The sequence below is a fragment of the Copadichromis virginalis genome, linkage group LG11 (assembly GCF_057382275.1).
Source record: "Copadichromis virginalis isolate Kocher_CV1m ecotype Utaka linkage group LG11, C_Virginalis_male_GT1.1, whole genome shotgun sequence".
In the NCBI taxonomy this organism is placed as follows: Eukaryota; Metazoa; Chordata; class Actinopteri; order Cichliformes; family Cichlidae; genus Copadichromis; species Copadichromis virginalis.
Window position 1 is genome coordinate 10920956 of NC_140628.1, and position 18951 is coordinate 10939906.

The 18951-nt window shown below is 40.5% G+C and overlaps 1 protein-coding gene across 1 annotated transcript in view; it reads left to right on the plus strand.

Moving 5' to 3' along the window:
- The window catches only part of LOC146698124 (collagen alpha-1(XIV) chain-like), a 160274-nt gene that overhangs the window by 49685 nt on the left and 91638 nt on the right, over positions 1–18951 (plus strand). Inside the window, exons 10-21 of the mRNA XM_085473125.1 lie at positions 32–161; positions 1381–1520; positions 1650–1779; positions 2922–3061; positions 3441–3567; positions 4315–4454; positions 7204–7336; positions 7725–7763; positions 8805–8944; positions 11414–11546; positions 12514–12636; positions 17102–17251. Coding sequence (XP_085329251.1) covers positions 32–161; positions 1381–1520; positions 1650–1779; positions 2922–3061; positions 3441–3567; positions 4315–4454; positions 7204–7336; positions 7725–7763; positions 8805–8944; positions 11414–11546; positions 12514–12636; positions 17102–17251 — 1525 coding nt within the window. The remainder of the gene's footprint in view (positions 1–31; positions 162–1380; positions 1521–1649; positions 1780–2921; positions 3062–3440; positions 3568–4314; positions 4455–7203; positions 7337–7724; positions 7764–8804; positions 8945–11413; positions 11547–12513; positions 12637–17101; positions 17252–18951) is intronic.

The following is an 18951-nucleotide window of genomic DNA, read 5'->3' on the forward strand; positions in this document are numbered from 1 at the left end:
TTCCCTGACTGACCCTCCTGCACCCCTGCAGGCTGTAGTGGTCGGGAGTGAGTCTTCAGTGGTGTTACAGCATCTTAGCTCCCTCACTGAGTACCAACTGGCGGTGTTTGCTGTGTATGCAAACAAGGCGAGTGCAGCTCTGAGAGGATCAGAAACAACGCGTAAGTTTATTCTTGCAAACACACATAAGTGTGCTTATAAGGCTCCACACTCAGAACACAATTTAATAACAATGGCTTAAAAAGTTACAGCTGCAGAAGCCAGACATATTGAAAATGCACTTACAGTGCTGTGCAAAAGTCTTGAGCTATTTCTTTATATTCTGCTTCCAAGGAGTTTTCCTATCATTTTTTAAAAAGGGTTCAGTCTTGAAGAATAATTCTCCAGGCTCTCTATAGGTCTTTCAAAGTTTTTCTATCTTTCTATCTAAAACTATAGAAAGAAAGTAAAGCAGATTAACAGTATCTGAAGTTCATGTGAGTACGAAAAAGGAAAATGTCCAGCACAGGACCTTAGAGATGCATTTCGGTTGCTTTTTCACTGCATTTCAGCGATGTTGGAGATCTTGTCAAAACTGATACAATTATTAATGCAGAAATCCACAGTCAGATTTTTGTTCACCATGAAATACAATCTGGACAGACTGATTGGCAAAGGCTTCATTTTCCCACATGACAATGATCCCAAACACACTGCCAAAGCAGTAAAAAAATATGCTTGTAAGGACTTCATAATAATATCACATTATTAAGGTATTAGTAAAGCTTTAGCAAGTTCTTAATTCATCATTTATATATCATATCATCATTCCAATATGAATGATGAATTAAGTACTTGCTAATATCTTACTAATAATATTAATAAAGCTTAATAGTGTGACATTATTGTAAAATGCTACTGTATTCTTATATATACTCCACAGTGGAGTACTATCTGTCATGGATTGGCCTTCCCAGAGCCCAGACGTCAACATTGTTGAAGCAGTATTTGAACATCTCGTCAGATAATAATAATCTGTCAGAGGGACATACAACATCATTTAAATACCTCTGACAGATGGAAAGAAGAGCTTTGAATGTCCTTCGAGAAGCCTGGAGAGAACTTGAAGATGTCTTAAAGAAGAAAGCTGGAAAGCTTGGATAAATATATTAATATATATTAAAAATATATGGTTGGCTCAATACTTTGCACAGCAGTAACTAATACAGCAATAAAGAATTTTATGCTTAAAGGTCAAATCCACCTTAAGCAGTATACCCTGATGTTTATAGTTATTACAAAAATACATTCATGTGATTCCTCCTTTATTGAAATTTGCCATGTTATTTAGTTGTTTGCTGTGTCGCGATGTGTGTGTATGCTGTGTGTGTATGCATGTAGTGGCTCTTCCCACAGTCACCGGCCTCCAGCTGTTTGATGTGAGTCACAACACCATGAAAATAAAATGGAACAGTGCGGATGGAGTCTCTGGCTACATGCTGCTTTATGCACCTCTGACAGATGACTTGGATGAGAAAGAGGTAGTAACAAAAAATAATAAAATAAGGGGAGGATGAATTGTTTATTTAGTTCAAAGTTGTAAACCTGGAATTTGCTAACATGACAGCCAAAGTTTTGTTTTAAATCCTGAAGTTTCTTTTTGTCCCTAGATAAGGGTGTCAGATGCAGTGACGGAGCTGGAGCTGGATGGGTTGATCCCTCACACCGAATACACCGTCACTGTTTATGCCATGTTCGGCGAGGAGGCCAGTGAACCTGTTACAAACCAGGAAACCACATGTGAGTAATGCACACCCAAACAGTTTTTAATTCTTAGCCTTTTTTATTAAAATTAATAAAAATTCAAATAACCCAATAGTCAGACATTCAAACATTGTAAAAGAGAAAACTGGATCATATGTGTTCTTCATAAAAAGTGTCCTTAATCTCAAAAACTCAGACTGGTTCTCATGAAGCTGGTAAAAATGGCTGAAACAGTGATGTTTTCTCCAAGGTCAAAGCTCATAGTTGTTATGCGGCAATAACTGTAGACAGCTGACCTTCTTTCCACATATGATAATAGTCTGCTCTGATTGTCTCTTACAAAATAAGAAAAATTTGCCTATTTATTGTAATAAAGAAATTAAATCCAAGTGTCTTTGACTGATGTCTAATTTAGTCACTTAATCATTGTGAACAGACGTCCATACCATGTCCACTCCGTGTACGCAGACTACTTCATTGTTTTCCAACCATTTGGAGCCACGGCACATATTTCACATTAGAAAAATCACACAGCACAAAAAGCATATTTATAATTTTTCCTCGTGCACCAGGAATAGTGGAATTGGCTCGGTTTGTCACCAGTATACCATTTTTTCTTTCTTCTGACCACTACTCATGCTAGGGCCTTCTCCATGACCCGGGTCAGATTGACTACTTTTGCTTTTCAAATATTTATCGACTACTATCTGGCTGTGTCGTCTCACTCACGGCATGACTATTACGTAATTTCGTCTTTGCCTTCTTCTGTTTTTACTGGCAGTTGGCAACCCAACTGCTAGTGGCAGTACAACTACTACTAGATGGTAGTTGTATTGCCCTCTAGTGGAAGAGAATGTAATTGTTCTGCCCGTTACTCATGCCGGTTGCTTAAAGGTGGAACCTGATTAGTTCACATGAAGCCTAACAAGCAGCTAGCAGCACCCACCCATCACCAACAGCTTTATACTTAATATTAATTTAAATGGGTGAGGTAAAAAGAAATCACACCACAAGCAGTTAATATGTCCAAAAAATACCAAAACTACTTTTATACAAGGCTGAACACATGCTCATTTTTGCTCCAAAGTTAGACTCAGTCTTTGGCATGGGCTTCCTTTTTTTTCACAGCCAGGGTTTAACGCCTGATCAGCCTGAGCTTTCTGTCTCTCCCCCTCCAGTACCACTGAGTCCTCCCAGCAACCTCCAGTTTTCTGACATTACCCACAACTCGGCCCACATCAGCTGGGACCCCGCACCTGGTGGAGTTAATGGTTACCGCATCATGTGGGACAAGACAGACGGACTAGTCACAGACGAGGTGACGTGTGACCGTTTTTTTTTTTTTCTTTCATGTTTTGGGAATTTTGTTTCTGAGTGCCAAGATTAAATAAGAAATTAGGAAAAAAAGAAATGAGAAAGGGATGAACAGTCGAATAATAAAGGGCTAAAAGCCTAACAATAATCATATGAATGGAAAATTTACAGATACTGCAGTTTACGATACTGATAAAGCTTAGTCTTCTGGAAATGTTCTGTGTTATGAATATCATAGATGAAGACTTGAAAAATATCCCTACATTGAGTCTTAGTAGACTTTGCTGTCTTTCAAGTTAGTAGTGTTTATCTTGTTCTCTGTTTAAGAGGCATAGCAGTGGGTTTGTCTGTGGCTACATGATGTTTCTCTGTGTTTCCTGCAGGTGGAGGTTGGTTCAGTGAGTTCTTATGACCTCGGTGAGCTGACGTCTTTGACGGAGTACTCAGTGGCAATTTTTGCCCTGTACAACGAGGGCGAATCAGAACCGCTCACCGATGCGTTCACCACCAGTAAGAAACTGGCTTTTGACTTTTGCGAGTCGCCGTCACCAGTGGAGAACAAATTTTTGTTTTCTGTATTCTTGTTTCCCAACATCTCTGTTGAGGACAATTTAGCCTCAATCTCCAGAAAATAGTTCTATCAATATCATTAAAAGGCAAACCATTTCTCTTATAGTGCCAAACAGTGGTGAATTTTATTACCCTCAGTGGTCCTTTTGCTATTTTGGCAACCTGCCCATCACATTTACACCTCAGCATAATAGCCCAGTCACATTAAAAGGTCATTTCACTGTCCCTGACTATTCCGTCACGCTAACAGATATTGATTTGTTGGAATATCCCTTTGCAACAAGCAGTTGGGCTCCAGCGCTGAGTCAGCTCAAAGAAATGCGTCTGGCAAGCAACTATTAAACTATCCACTTTAAAAGGACTGTTTGCATTTTTTATTTATCTCCTGGCAAAGTTTGTTTAATGGACCAGTTTTCAGAAAGGGGGCTTTATGAACTAACGAAAATGCAATGGCACGTTTCAGCTGTTTGAGTGGGAAGCGGTAGGTTCACACCAAAACGGTGCGACGGTGCTTTTCCGAGAACATTTTGCTGAACTGACAGTTATGTTATAAATTGGCCCAGCAAAAAAGTTTCATAAACTTACAGTGTAATCAGGGCAGAATTGAAAATATTATTGAATTTATGTGAATATTAACACATGAGAAAAAAGGAGGGGAAAAAGAGTCTCAGCTTTTCTGTCTTTCAGCTCCAGTTCCTGGTCCTCTGAATCTACACTCCAGTGAGGTCCGCACGGACAGCTTTAAGGTCAGCTGGGATCACTCAGCCAGTGACATTATTCTCTACAGACTCTCCTGGACACCATTCGATGGTGGCAACACAAAAGAGGTTAGTTCCACTAAAATACAGAAGGTACAGCACTGTGCAAAAGTCTTGAGCCATCCTCCTTTTTCTATATTTTGTTAGGAAAATACTTTAGTAATGTTGACGTCCAGGCTCTGGGGAGACCAATCCATGACAGATAAGACTCCACTGTCGGCTTTTCTGTATAAGTATACAGTAGCATTTTACAATAATGTCACACTAATAATTATTAAGGTATTAGTAAGCGTTTAATTCATTATTTATGCCGCATTTCCATTTGTAAATACAGATATATTATTATTACTATGATTATTATTAGTTACTAGCAGTGCATGCTACACCATGCACAGCAGTATACTAAGGAGGAATGATGATAAATAAAATATGAATTAAACACTTGCTAAAACTTTACTAATACCTTACTAATGCTTAAAAGTATGATATTATTATGAAGAGCTATCAAGTATATTTTTACTGCTCTGGGTCTGCGTTTGGGATCATTGTCATGTGGAAAAATGAAGTGTTTGCCAATCAGTGTTTCCAGATGGCTTTGGCTGGTGAATCAAAGTCTGACTGTACTTTTCTGCGCTCATAATTGCATCACTGGCTAAAATTCAGCTCCCAAAGCATTACACAGTCTCCACTTGTTTGTAGTTGCAGATACACGTACGTCTCTCCTGACCTTGACATGTTGATGACAATATGAACAAAAGATTTCAGACCTGTTGCTTCTCATTTTCATCCCAGTTCTTTATCCCAGTTCTGGCCCTTCAGGTCAGCTGAAGTGGCAGAGGCATCTCTCAGGTCCTGTGTCAGATGAATTTTCTCCTATTTGTTAAATGCAGGACTTTCAAATACTCTTCATCAGCCTACCACTTCTTCTTTTGCCACTTTTTCAGTTTCCTAAATATCTTGGGACTGCACGCCATCCCAAGATATTTTATCCCAGGTTTTGTACTAATAGCTCTTTGGGAATCTTTAAAAATGTATAAGAAAGTTTGGCTTCTTGGTAGCAAAATATAAAGAAATAAAGGCTGGCTTCAGACTTTTGCACAGTACTGCATGTGTTTTAGATCAGTAAGAGTCAAGCATCCAACAGCATAGAATCACAAGGTTAAGCTTGCAGTGTTATTATGCAAACAAAACATATTATTAAGCATCTGAAGAAAATAATCTGCATGGATTTCATTTAGCCTGGAGTCCAGTCATTATCTCTTTTTAAGAGGAAGCAGTAGCTCCACTCCATGCGCATGGATAAAGAGCAGTCTGTCTCCTATAGACTTACACAGAAGCTTAACTACACTACCGGTTGCTGGTAAAACCTCTGGCTTGGTTGAGTATAAATAAAGGCTGAATAAATCTAGAAATTAATGGCTAGGGTGTTTTATTACTATGATCTGGGGTTTAGAGACAGCTGCAAGGCAGCGATAGAGCCCTTAGAGTGTGTGTCTGTGTGTGTGTTTGTGTGTTTTGCTGAGAGTCATCGAAGCTGAAAATAACACTCTGGGGAGCTGGAGAGGTGGGCTGGTAATACCGCCAGACTAGAGAAAGGGATACATGCAGCTTTTCTCTGTTTCTCACCCACATACTCCGTGTGCTGGCACACACACACACACATTTACATCCTTCATCGATTTTCTCGGTATTGTTACATCTGAGAGGGGATTAGACATAATGCATACAGCACAGAGTGAAATGTTATCCATACAAAAACTTTATGATAATTTGATATCTTTCTTTTTAAGTTGTCTTTTCTTTTTTCAAAAACGTATCTGCATGAGTCTCAGGAAACAATAAAATAAAACAGAAAATTTTACATTAAATGGAAGAAGATGTAAAAAGGAAAGGGAGACAATGACTCATAAACAATACACTTGCTTCAGGGAAAGCACAAATTGCCCCCGTTGGTAAAATCTGCATGCAACTGTACCTCGGAGGGTTTTGCAAAGAAACAAATACCTCCGCATAATCTGGTTATTGAGCCATCTGGAGCAAATACTAATTTCAGGGTTTCTCTCGGTAGAAGTGTGCTGTACTCTTGTTGACCTCTTTGTGTGTACCTTGGGGTCTGATTTTTTCCTGTATAAAACAATTTGTAGTGGTTCTTTGGACTAGTGCAGATGCAGCAAGTCCAACTGGAAGCATTTTGTGTTCGTAGGAAACCACACACACCTGTGATAGTTATATCATAGGAAACATGTAATCCAGTAAGACTTATGCTCATGTTATTTTTGTTTTGTTCAACATAACAATGAAAATACTACATGTAATCTCCATGCATACCTGCTTCATTACCACCTGCACTACCATTTCCTGCTGTTTCTCCCTCTACCTGCAGAAATTATGAGATGACTTATTATTTTAGGTTTTCAGCGGCTTTCTCTCCTAAAACTCAGTCACGACCTTGGAATTTGACAGCCTGGAGTTTTTCATTAGAGTATTAATAACATCATCAGACTGTTTGATAACATTCTTGCTGTTTTGCAATATTTGAACTTACAAAATTCTTCAGATTCAACTTGTTCTGGCAAATATAGCAGCAAATAAAAACACAAATCACTTAAAGTTTTTAAGTAAGTTTATCACTTAACTGTAATTGCTTCAGTAACAATACTGCTGAAAGTACTGTCTATATTTTTTGTTTTGTCTGAACAAAGTTATAGAACAACAAATCTGACATTTTTGGAAACTATCAGCCATCACGTCTCTAAAGTTTGGAGAGACCGCGCTGTTGGAAATCAGATCTAATATGAGGTTTGTTTCTTTCCTGTAGGTGGTCTTGAGTGGAAGTGATAACAGATACACACTGACCGGCCTCAGTCCCTCCACTGAGTATGAAGTTATGCTGACGGCCATATTCAAAGACAAGTCTGAGAGCGACACAGTCTTTGTCACTCAAACCACATGTAAGTGTGACGAGGTTGTTTAACTCACAGAGCTGTGAGTTTTTGCTTTATCTAATCAATATTAAACTTGACAATAGTAAGGCTCACGGCTTTCCTTGAGATGTAATTCCTCCTGATAGAGCACTGCTGTCTGCTTATTATAACAGATCAGTGCAATCACATGTGCATTTAGGATAAGAAAATGAGCATTTCTGAGTCAAAGCAAAGCACTGCATGAACACATTTGCATTGATTTGTTTGTCTCAGCTTATCTCAGGAGAAGAAAATCTATTTTACCATCAGTGATTTGTTACGTATTCCTGTCTAATTGGCTTACTTATCGACACAAAGAGTTGTTGAGCAGAGTTTGAATCCAATTATCTGATTTGTCCTCTTTGTATTTCCCCAGTGCCCACACAGACAACAACAACTTCTACCAAAACCACAGGTAAGAAGAGTCTGAGCTGGCTTTCTGTAAAGCTTCAAAATGTCAGCAAAAACCAGGTCAGCTAGTCTTAGGTACAACTGTGCCATGAAACTTAAAAGCAGTTGCTTTAATTTTTTTGCTAGCATGTGTCCAGTGGACAGAAGGCTAATTTCACTTGGTACTTTTTCTGAAAAACTATCCCTGCAAAGAGACTGGCCAAATTTTAATCATGGCTCAAGCCAAGGCATCTGTCAAGGAAGGCAATTTCCATTTTAATGTGAAAGGCTCCACTAGCTGCCAGTGCAGGCCTATGTTGCCAAAGTGAAAACGTAGTTCTCTTAGTCCTTGTAGCAGATTTTTGGCCATTGTTGCTTATTTATTTTCAAGAAGCAAAAGCAAAATTACCGAGTAATTAGAAAAAGAAATGTTGAAACTGTTCATTTTAAAGAGAAAGTTGAAATGCTGATAAGAGTCTCTCCTAGAAGTTTGAATTTATATAAGTGTGTTTACCAAGTTGGCTTCATCCAGAGACTGGAGTTCAGATTCTGGCTTCTCAAAGGTGACCAAAGGCCATCTGGAATGGGTTTTTGTTGTTTTAGAAGCAGACTACAGCTAATTGAGTCTTGTGGCTTCAAAAGCTTACAAAAGCAACATGTCTCCTTTACTTAAGTTTTTGCCCACTGTCCTAGAAAGTTTCACACAGCACATCTGCTTTGTTTAAAAATCCAAGTGGCCCTCTAAAAAGCACAGTTCAAAGCAGCCGACTAAACACCAGCAGGTTGCCTTTGTTTAAGAAAGAAGAAAAAAAATCATAGTTAGTGCTTTAAGGATGCATCATATAAGCTAAACAAAAGCATTTTGTGAGTGCTTGTGAGAATACTTTTCTTTAGCACCCCAAATCACAGTGTGTCGAGCTGAAACTGAAACTTTCACGCTGGCTTTTTCCCCCTGATATTTTTACAGTGTGAAGAAAATAAAGTTTGAGCCAAGCCTAATTTTTTGAGAAATAATATCTAGAGTAATTTGGTACAGTAACAGCGAATCTGTGATGTGGTGTCTCAGCGGCACGTCAGGCTGTGAGAAACCTTCAGCTGAGTGACGAGACCACCCAGAGCTTAGAGGCTTCGTGGGAGCTGGAAGACCCCAACGTGGAGAGCTACAGGGTCGCCTACACAAGCCTCAGCGGAGATCACAAGGACTCTGTGAGTTGGAGGTTTAAGGGTTTATGTTAGTTCCCAGATTTTAATTATTTTTTTTCCCTCTCAAGAGGTGTTTTAGATCCGGGTTACATGTTTGCAGCTTCTAAAGCTGCCCTCCATCACAAACTGCCTCCCTGGTGAATTGTGAATGCTGATTATGTGGAATAGACAACACTGAAGTTGTTTTTGGAGGAAGATTATTGTTGTTTCCCACCTCCATCCAACTGGATGGCCCTACAGCGGTCAGCGTTGGGTCGTCTGCTACAGTCAGAAAACTGATTACACTTTTAGTCCCGGGCCACTTAGCCCCTCGTTCTTTATCCCTCTATCTCTTCTAAGAGCCCTTGAGCTCAGTGCCATGTACTGACCCTGATCACTGATGCACACACACACACACACGCACACGCACACACACGCACGCACGCACACACACACACACACACACACACACACACACACACACACACGCACACGCACGCACACACACACACACACACACACACACACACACACACACACACACACACACACACACACACACGAGTAGTCAGCCTTTCCCTTATTCTTCTTCTGTCCCTCTATCTCTCTGTTTCTCTTCTCTATCCTCCAGCCTCCCTTCACTCCCCCTCCCCTCTTTTAATTTCCCAATGTGGTGTCAGAGCCGTAGAAGATGGAGAGTCCAGGCCAGGCCGGCAGACATTCCATTATCTTTTCAGCAGCCATTTACCTCACTGCGAGTGGGGATGGAGGGCAGCAGAGAAAAGAGCAAAAGAAACAAAGGGAGGTGGGAAGAGAAACAAAAGCTGCACAAAATGCGAGGAAGCTTAAACCTGTCTGCCGGCTGATGGCCAAGGGCCGTTCCAGGTCACACGTCTTTTCCAAAGTTTCGGCATGTTTTGTTGCGGACGTGTATGAAAGACAGATGAAAGGAGAAAGAGAGAAAACTCTGTTTGTTTGTTTATGTACCTGAAAATGCACGCGTGTGTCTGCACCTCCACTTGGACACAGTGTTTCAGCACCCAAGTCACAGTGGACAGCTCCTCCCCATCCTTTGGGTCTGAATAGCCTTGTCTCAACACTCATGTCACGTCTTGGTGTAGAAGTTGAAGACCAAGAAGGCAGGACGTGCAAAAATGAGATAAACACAAACAGTAAATTGTAAAGAATAACTGTAATCCAATAGGGTCCAGAAAAGATGAAGACCAGGTAATACAAGACATTCACAACTGTACATGGATGATGCAGTTCACACCTATTGCTATTTATAATATCAGTTAACAGGAGTTAGTCAGTTTTTAGTCCTGACAGTTTTCAATGAGGAGAGAAAATTTGAAAGAACTGAACTTAATTCATAGTAATAAAATTTTCAGCAATTAGACTCCGAGGAAGCTACATTAGCAGAGCATAGTCCAAAAGTGATACAAAGTAGGACAGGACCTACCCAGGGCCTAAATCCTGGTGGTGGCAGAGATGAAGCAGTGGAATGCAGGCAGAAGAGTGAATACTGAATAATCTTCCTTACTGAACTTGCACATAAGTTTCATTATTGAAAGATTGAAATAACTTGGTTGTGTCAGTGCCACGTAGTTTTTCAAGCTCAAATGACTTACAGTTTAGTTACAGATATCCTCAGTTAGATGCCAGAGCAGTCAAAGTGTGCTTTTAAACTGCGTTGCATAATCTCAGTAGTCACGGTTGTTATGGAGCTGCAAATGACTGTAATTTTCATCATTCTAAGCACTTTTAGAGGAGCAATTCGTAATGCTCAACTTTTAGTGCTCAAGCCAACATGACTGAGAGCATGAGTGCCCTGCGTAATGAAAACTTTGACCTCCTACAGTTTCAGGACAGCTGCGGATGAACAATATGTGTGCTACAGTGTAGCTGAAAGCACCTTTAATAAAATCCACTTGGTGTAACTTATCGAGATTGTTTTGCCAGCCAGTGAATCTCATTCTTAGTGTATCTCTATCAAGTTTTAAGTATACTGTAAACTATCAGTCTCATCATGATTAGCTTGTTGCCGCAGAAGAAATACTCAGAGTACAGGGGGTGGAGGTGCGGGCTGTTGGATAAAAAAGGAGCTAATTTAAACCAAGTGGTACTTTTAGGATGCAAGCAAACATCCAGGGAAATATTTCAACAGTTATAAATGAAGACGGGGCAGTAATGGGGTTTTTCTCAGCTATTCCCTGCCCCACTTTTGCCATCAACTGACTTTATTGACTGAGCTGAATTGAAAAGACTTCTTAAACTTCCTCCAAATGTCCCTTTAACCCAGCAGAGCAAAGATGCTGTTTCTATACCCAGTGTGCTATATATATATATATATATATATATATATATATATATATATATATTTATATGTGTGTATGTGTGTGTGTGTGTGTGTGTGTGTGTGTGTGTGTGTGCCTGTGGCCCATTCAAATGTTCCCAGAATGTGTGCATTCACGTGTGTGTTTGCAATCGTAGATGTCAGTTTCTGGAGGTGAGAGGAGAGCAGTGCTCGAGCCTTTACAATCAGACACCAGCTACAAAGTGACAGTCACTCCGGTGTACAGCGATGGACAAGATGGCCTTGGTGCATCTGCCATGGGTTCCACATGTAAGGCTAACAAACACACAAAATGCAAAGCGCACACACACACACACACACACATCCCTGGCTTACTGTATTGACCATAATGCTGCGTTTCTCCCTTTTCACAACACAAAGATGCAGCTCCTGGTTTAGGAGAATACTGGAAGTTAATTAATGACAATGAATTTCATCGCTGTGAGCAGGGCTTTCATTTGCATTGCATTAATTTCATGTTCATTTACGTTCTTGAAGGAGATTATAAATCAAAGCCACGACAAATACTGATGCATTCCTAATTGTCTTAATGAAGGCCACTCATAATTGCTGCAGCGCCTTTCATTAATGAGACGATTAAATTATTTTGCTCAGGTCTAATTGATTTTCTCAACTATTCTCTAGATTACCTCTTGTGAGCCAGCAGTGGCTGTCTCCTCATCGCACAGAGAATTGAAATGTCAGACAAAACATGTCTTCTTTTTAGATGAGAGCACTATAAGTCATTGTAATGCAAATAAAAATCTACTTAGCTTGAAGAATTATGCATCAGAGCCTGGTGTACAGTAAGAGATGATTTTGTGTGTTTTTTTCAGTGATGAATATTATTCCCTAAATCAGTTCCTGAAGTAATGTGTTATTTCTCTAATGTGGAAGTGCACAACTCACACTCAGCCCTGTCAAGGCTGGATATTAGACCTGTAACACCTAAAAGCGTCTCTTGTAAATTCAAAGACTCTCAAGTGCTGAAAGCATGAAAAACTGTCCCAGTGGACAGCAATTGTTCTATCAAGCTGAATATAAGCGCTGAGCTTCAGATTTATATAATTAAACATTAATTTTATCATTTTTATTTAGAAGTCCTTGGGTTGATTGTCTTTATAACTGATGACTTAGGTGAATTAGTTCTTATGTTAAAGTTTTAGCATGTGTTAGTAATATCAGCTGCAGTTCTTAGAAGCTCTTCTATGTTCTGGTTTTGCTTTGTTTTTGGCAGTGCCGCTCTTGCCTCCTGAAAATCTGCGTGTGTCAGAGGAGTGGTTCAATCGCCTCAGGGTCTCGTGGGATCCACCTCGGTCTCCTGTTGAGGGTTACAAGATCGTCTACCAGCCCCTCTATGGTACACACACACACACACACACGCACACATACATTCTGTTTATTACTATTATTCTATCTAAATATACCTTCTTTTTCACCTTCCTTTGTCTAGCAAAGGAATATACAGTCACTCAGGGCTCTGCTAGGTATGGCTAATCACATGGCAACAACAGTGCATTTAGGCATGTAGACAAAATCAAGATGACCTGCTGAAGTTCAAGCTGAGCATCAGAATGCATAAGAAACATGATTTAAGTGACTTTGGGCATGGCATGAATCTTGGTGCCAGATGGACTGGTCTAAGCATTTCAGAACTGCTGATCTGCACACACATAAGACATGAAACCTTGAGGCGGATGGGCTACAGCAGCAGAAGACCACTCCTGCTTCCAGTAGGTTAACGCCCCCTGTCACAAAGCTCAAATTATCTCAAACTGGTTTCTTGAATATGGCCATCTCAATTAAACAGACCAAATGTGGGAGAACATTTTGATCATGTCAATATGTCAATATAGCCCCAAATCTATGAGGAACGTTTCCAGCATCTTGTTGAAATTAAGACAGTTCTACAGGCAAGTGGGAGTAAAACGTAGTACTAGCAAGGGGAACCTAAGAAAGTATCCTGTGTGTGTGTGTGTGTGTGTGTGTGTGTGTGTGTGTGTGTGTGTGTGTGTGTGTGCGCGTGTGTGTGTGTGTGTGTGTTTTATATCGTGTATAGCTGATTGTTAAGGACCCAACACTGAAAAATCTGTGACAGACACATAATGTCTGACAAAACAAAAGGCTCTCAAGGTGTTTTGGTTTTCCTGATAGTGGCTTCTTAGTTTTTCTTTTAAAATGAAGTTCAAAGCAAATGTCACCATTTGGCACTAAAATAAGACGTTACCCTAACTCATTTATTTATTTTTTGTCTTGAGGCATCATCAAAAGCCCATTTTCACTGTCATACTGCTTCTCTAGTTCTAATTGTTTCATCTTTCCAAAACAAAACAGGTTTTTTTCCATTTTTCCTTTCCATGTCTGTTTTTAGTCATCTAAACACAATTACTGTGTCTCTGAGGATCCAGCTTTAAGCAGGACAGACTGCTGATTTTAGGAAATTGTATTGAAGAGAAATAATTTTCAGCAGGCTGCTGTTTTCACGGTAAGAGCCATGGAGGGAAGAAAAGTGTCTGTGTGTGCCTTCCTACACACACGCAGCTATACAGCTACCATATACTTAATACAGGTATAAACACACTAAGTTTAGCAAATGATTAAAATGCACAGCACACTTGCAAACACACAGCTTATTTCCCTTCACATTGTTCCAGTGGGCTGTGTGCTGTAAAAATAATTGCTACTCTGTCTGTATTTATCTGTTTTTATTTATTTATTCTATTGTATTTGTTTCATTTTTAATTTAAATCTTTAATCTCTGTATTCAAGGTTGTTATTATTTTGTAAAACACTTTGCAGCAGTTATCTGGGAAAGCTGCATTAATACAGAATGTTACTATTATGTCTTTGTTTTTAATTTAGTAGTCAAGTTGAGGGCATCGCTTCGTGTGTTTGTGTATATAATTAAATTCAGGTTTATTTATATAGTGCTAAACCAAAACAACATTCAGGGGCTTAAATGTGTATTATATGTCTTGATTCAATCCATGCTGAAAGCATTTGATATATTTCATGACACATGAAATATAGGGAAACATTATTTTATATTAAAATGTAGAAAGGAATTATTGTCATTCTAATATTATACTGTTAGAGGCTTAGTTTACTCGAAGATACTCGAATAGTTGGTTTTGACTTCCATCCATCCATCCATCACTTTTTTTCCACTTATCTGGGCCAGGCAGGGGCAGCAGCCTAAGCAGAGAAGCCCAGACCTCCCTCTCCCTGCCCAGCTCCTCCAGCTTTTCAGGGGGAATATTAAGGTGTTCCCAGGCCAGCTGACACATATAATCTGTCCAGCGTGTCCTAGATCTGCCCCCAGGGCCTCCTCCCAGTGGAATACCTCACCCAGTAGATGCCAAAGAGACATTCTAGTCAAATGCTCGAACTGGCTCCAAAAGGAATGGAGGACCAAGCTCCTGCAACGGTTGTTTAAGGATTGAATTGCCAGTAGCAATGAGCCAAACACCCCATACACCCAAAGCACCTCCCTGAGGGACACAGTCGAATGCTTTCTCCAATTCCACAAAACGCACGTAGACTGGTTGGGCAAACCTTTAAAAGACCCGGTCCAGTGTTTCGCGACTGAAAACCGCTTTGTTCCTCCGGTATCTGAGGTTCGACTGACGGACGGACTCTCGTTTTCAGCACCATGACTTTCCCGGGCAGGCTGAGGAGTTTGATCTCCCTTTAGTTGGACACACCCTCCGGTCCCCTTTCATGAAGATGAGAACCACCAGCCCAGTCTGCCAATCCAAAAGTACTTCCTCTGATCTCCAAGCAACATTGCAGAGGCACGTCAACCAAGACAGCCCCACAACATCCAGAGCCTTCAGGAACTCAGGGCGAACCTCGTCCACCCCAGGAGCCTTGCCACTAAGAAATTGTTTAACTGCCTCAGTGACCTCACCCCCGGAGATATACAGTGGGGCAAAAAAGTATTTAGTCAGCCACCGATTGTGCAAGTTCCCCCACCTAAAATGATGACAGAGGTCAGTAATTTGCACCAGAGGTACACTTCAACTGTGAGAGACAGAATGTGAAAAAAAAATCCATGAATCCACATGGTAGGATTTGTAAAGAATTTATTCGTAAATCAGGGTGGAAAATAAGTATTTGGTCAATAACAAAAATACAACTCAATACTTTGTAACATAACCTTTGTTGGCAATAACAGAGGTCAAACGTTTACTATAGGTCTTTACCAGGTTTGCACACACAGTAGCTGGTATTTTGGCCCATTCCTCCATGCAGATCTTCTCGAGAGCAGTGATGTTTTGGGGCTGTCGCCGAGCAACACGGACTTTCAACTCCCGCCACAGATTTTCTATGGGGTTGAGGTCTGGAGACTGGCTAGGCCACTCCAGGACTTTCAAATGCTTCTTACGGAGCCACTCCTTTGTTGCCCGGGCGGTGTGTTTTGGATCATTGTCATGTTGGAAGACCCAGCCTCGTTTCATCTTCAAAGTTCTCACTGATGGAAGGAGGTTTTGGCTCAAAATCTCACGATACATGGCCCCATTCATTCTGTCCTTAACACGGATCAGTCGTCCTGTCCCCTTGGCAGAAAAACAGCCCCATAGCATGATGTTTCCACCCCCATGCTTCACAGTAGGTATGGTGTTCTTGGGATGCAACTCAGTATTCTTCTTCCTCCAAACACGACGAGTTGAGTTTATACCAAAAAGTTCTGCTTTGGTTTCATCTGACCACATGACATTCTCCCAATCCTCTGCTGTATCATCCATGTGCTCTCTGGCAAACTTCAGACGGGCCTGGACATGCACTGGCTTCAGCAGCGGAACACGTCTGGCACTGCGGGATTTGATTCCCTGCTGTTGTAGTGTGTTACTGATGGTGACCTTTGTTACTTTGGTCCCAGCTCTCTGCAGGTCATTCACCAGGTCCCCCCGTGTGGTTCTGGGATCTTTGCTCACCGTTCTCATGATCATTTTGACCCCACGGGATGAGATCTTGCGTGGAGCCCCAGATGGAGGGAGATTATCAGTGGTCTTGTATGTCTTCCATTTTCTGATGATTGCTCCCACAGTTGATTTTTTCACACCAAGCTGCTTGCCTATTGTAGATTCACTCTTCCCAGTCTGGTGCAGGTCTACAATACTTTTCCTGGTGTCCTTCGAAAGCTCTTTGGTCTTGGCCATGGCGGAGTTTGGAGTCTGACTGTTTGAGGCTGTGGACAGGTGTCTTTTATACAGATGATGAGTTCAAACAGGTGCCATTCATACAGGTAACGAGTGGGGGACAGAAAAGCTTCTTACAGAAGACGTTACAGGTCTGTGAGAGCCAGAGATTTTCCTTGTTTGAGGTGACCAAATACTTATTTTCCACCCTGATTTACGAATAAATTCTTTACAAATCCTACCATGTGGATTCATGGATTTTTTTTTTTTTTCACATTCTGTCTCTCACAGTTGAAGTGTACCTCTGGTGCAAATTACTGACCTCTGTCATCATTTTAAGTGGGGGAACTTGCACAATCGGTGGCTGACTAAATACTTTTTTGCCCCACTGTATCAGTTGTCCGCCTTGTCTCCAGACGCTGCTTACGCTACAGAAGACTTGTCAGTGGGATTAAGGAATTCCTTGAAGTATTCCTTCCACCATCCAACAGTGTCCTCAGTTGAAGTCATCAGTGCTCCACCCACACTATACACAGTCCAAGTAGAGTACTGCTTTCCCCTCCTGAGTCGGCTGAGTCATATCTTTGTGTTTATCTTGTTTGTAGCGTGTGCCTTAAAAAAATCAAAAACGTTTATCATTGTTTGTTTCCTTTTTACACCAGTGTGTATGTGTCTTCTTCTCAGTTCACGGTCCAGTATTGGAGACAACAGTGGATGAAGATGTGAACTCCATGCTTATTGTCAATCTACAAAGTGGGACAGAGTACAGTGTCCGAGTCAAGGCTTCCTACCCTGCAGGAGAAAGTGAGCCACAGCTAATAAATGCCAAGACATGTAAGTGTCCTTCTCATAAACCTGCAAGTAACAGCACAGAAATGTAAATGCTGAGGAACTCGTTATCCCTCACAGTCTCTTGGCTGTTACAGTTCATTACCATAAGATTGTGAACATATGCAAGCATAATTTTAAATTGCACTTTCATTGAAAAAACATTGACTTACTTTTGGGAAGTTATTATATTTTTCGGGGATTTACTCATTCGCCTACCAAGTGAAAGATGTCTGTTTTGATCCCGGGAGGAAACACAAATCCCTTTGGGGTTGTGTCAGAAAGGGCATCTGGTGTAAAAATCTACCAAATCAAACATGCACAAGGGGTTGCCACAGCAACCCCCTATGAATAAAGGAGCTTTATTGGGATGTCACCACCAGCTGGAAATTTTTTAATTATAAATTTGCCACAAAACGTTGTGTGGCAATTAGACGGCAGCAGAAAAGCAAAGTAGTTTAAGGAAAGTGGGGAAGGTACAACATGCATATTAAACACCTGCTGATATCATACTCTCTAATTTCCATTGAGACTTTGGCAAACAGACAGATGGATATTAATATTTTCCTTGCAGGCGGTGAGAACAATCTCTTTTGCATATAGATTTAGTATCAGTAGGTGCAGTAAGAACTAATGCAGGCTTTAATGCTTCTTTCATCTAAAACAAATAGATGAAGAGAGTGGGAGGCTGAGACACCGAGAGAAAAGAGAAAAGTTAAAAAGCACTGCATGCATGCTTTCATTTATGTTGTCTTTTTAGTTTTTTTTTCTTTATGTTTCTGTGTAGTCATGTGAGTTTTCAGAAAACTGCCCTATCATCCCTCTCTCAAAATCTATTGCGGTTTTCTAGGTTTAAGGTCTAATTTCAAGTGGTGGGGTAAATACAAATAAGCTTATACTGTAGTTTTAATAGGTCATCACCACACTATTTCCCTCTGAAGCAAAGTGCTGAGACACGTAAAGCCGAGTGATTAATCAAGTTGCACATCACCTGCAAATAAATGGGCTGCTTTTGATTTCTTTTTATTAATTTGTGCTGCAGTGATGTGCCATCCTTCATCTGTTTTTCTCTGTGCCCCAGTAGGATGACTTACAACTCCCTCACGCCTTCCTGTCTATATAAAGCACTCATAATGAAAGATGCTTTCACAAAGAGAGAAAGATAAAACACGAAGCACTGGGATGCAAATTATACCACCTTCCATATATAAACTTTACACTCTGACACCGGCGTGGCAACAAATTTTTAGCAGTGACTTCAGGACTAACAGAATGCATGTATTTTGTTTTTCAACTTTATCCACATGTTACTCTTTTGGGATCCATGCTATCTACCGCATTATGCTTGTAGTACTGTTTTTCATGCTGTAATTAGTTTTTCTACACTGTTGGCCAGGGATCAAGAAAATATCTCATCACTAAATATTAAACAGAACACATATGAGATGCAATCAATTCTCAATGTGCCGATACATTTTCAGATGTATCGCATTTCCCCATGTTACACAGTGCTTAGTTAAATTCATTGCCAGTAGTTTGGTCTTCTCTGGGGGAACCCTGATTTATAAAGGGAAGTGCATGGAATCATTTGTCATTTTAATAAGGTGGCTATAGTGTCATATTTCCCCGGGCACACTGCATTCATGGCAGCCTCATCAACAGAAGGTTATATGACATGTTTGCACAAGTAATTTGCACATACTAAC